At 28.9% G+C, this 1,717-nt stretch overlaps 1 protein-coding gene across 1 annotated transcript in view; it reads right to left on the bottom strand.

Moving 5' to 3' along the window:
• Window positions 1–1,717, bottom strand: part of LOAG_18916 (collagen alpha-1(X) chain) — a gene marked incomplete at both ends in the record, with an annotated part of 5,906 nt that continues 4,189 nt past the window's right edge. Inside the window, 5 exons of the mRNA XM_020451578.1 lie at window positions 1–72; window positions 222–311; window positions 382–444; window positions 657–791; window positions 866–982. Of these exons, the coding sequence (XP_020304625.1) occupies window positions 1–72; window positions 222–311; window positions 382–444; window positions 657–791; window positions 866–982 (477 nt within the window). The remainder of the gene's footprint in view (window positions 73–221; window positions 312–381; window positions 445–656; window positions 792–865; window positions 983–1,717) is intronic.

The raw sequence follows: 1,717 nt of genomic DNA, 5'->3' as shown, positions 1-1,717 counted from the left end.
TCAATTTTTTTTCCTCACCTGTTTACCTTCCATTCCTGGTGGTCCTCTTATTCCCATTGGTCCTGGTGGTCCCTAAATTTATCAATCTATTAAATAATTTAATGTGAATTTTCATAATTAAATAGAATTTCTAAGGAAAATGTCTTATGATTCAATTTAAAAAACTTAAAAATAAAATTTATTAAATATTTAAAATTCCATAATGTAAAGATAAAACATACAGGCAAACCAAGTGATCCAGGTACACCAACTAATCCTTGCTCTCCTTTTTCACCTTTCATACCTGGAGGTCCAGGTAAACCGGGACTTCCCTAAAATTTATTTATTTTGATTTCTGGATATTCCTTATATGCTGATATATTATAACGTTTTAATGCATACTCGAGGTCCGGGTGGTCCTGGAACCGTAATTGATGATGAAGCGGTCGCTTCAATTACAGTACCCTGAAATTGTTTTTTTTTTTTGAAAAGTTTTCCAGTTGAATTGAAGAAATAATCGGTACTTTTTGTTTTTGCATTTAAGAGAAAAATTTAAAAATGTCGCAAATATTTGGGATGAAGTGTAATGTTCTGAGAGGTTAATTTATTGCAACAAATTGAATATATCCTTTTGGACTGTTGTATTTTTATAAGATTGGCGAATTAATCAGATTTACCGATGATCCTGGTAATCCTGGTGGACCGATTAATCCAGGTGGTCCAATTTCACCACGTTCACCTTTTGTACCAGCATGACCCGGTAAACCTTGAGGTCCACGTTCACCACGTGATCCTTCATCACCTTTTGGACCCTACAATTTGTATATGTCATTAAACTAAATTTACACTAACAAAATGATCAAACAAAAGATGGCGAAGAATTTACCTGTGGTCCAACTGGACCCGGTGGTCCTGGTAAACCACCTCTTCGTGCATGTTGTTGCACCATTGGTAATAATTTTTCAATCAGTTTTTCCTCATTCACATTTAAACCATCTTTACCCTGAATAGTATACATCAAAAATGATTAATTTCAACACCTAAACTTTCTCTTTCTGATTTAAAAAAAAAAAAAAAAACTTCAAGATATTTCGAAAAATTGCCTGTTTTTATTTAAATCTAAAAATTGTCATCATAATTAATTTTTACAGTTATATATAATCTTGTTTTTTCCTTTTTTTTTTTGCTAAGAAAAGCGAAAAAGAATGAAGCGAAAAAAATTCCAATTAAAATCCTGATTAAGTTTAATATTAGAGGGGAAAAAACCAAAAATAAAAGGAAAAAGAGAAAAATGTTAAAAGCATACCTGTTATGTTAATTAATAACATGTTGTTTTAAAAAAAAGAAAAAAAGTTCTGCTTTTCTTTTCGCTTTTTAGTTTTTCATTTTTTTTCAAATTTCCAAACACGCATATATAATTCATGCAAAAAAGCATGCTACAAATATTTTACAACACTTCAATATCAATTAAATCAACAAACTATCATATATATATATTAGTTATACAACTATGTAAACATATATTTTTACATATGTAAATTAGTAAAACAATAAGGGGAAACAAAAGTGAGAAAAAAACGAGCAAGTTTTTTTTTTAACAATTTCAACTCATTTTGTTTTATGTTTCCAAAACTTTTGCGTAGTTTTTTTTTTTATAAAAAAAATAATAAGGAGAATAAAAACAAAAAAACAAAACAAAATAAACAAACAAACAGAACAAAGAAACAAACAAACAAAC

The sequence above is a fragment of the Loa loa genome (assembly GCF_000183805.2).
Source record: "Loa loa unplaced genomic scaffold supercont3.677, whole genome shotgun sequence".
NCBI lineage: Eukaryota > Metazoa > Nematoda > Chromadorea > Rhabditida > Onchocercidae > Loa > Loa loa.
Note: the sequence above shows the minus strand (reverse complement) of the source record. Positions and strands in the feature narration are given on the sequence as shown.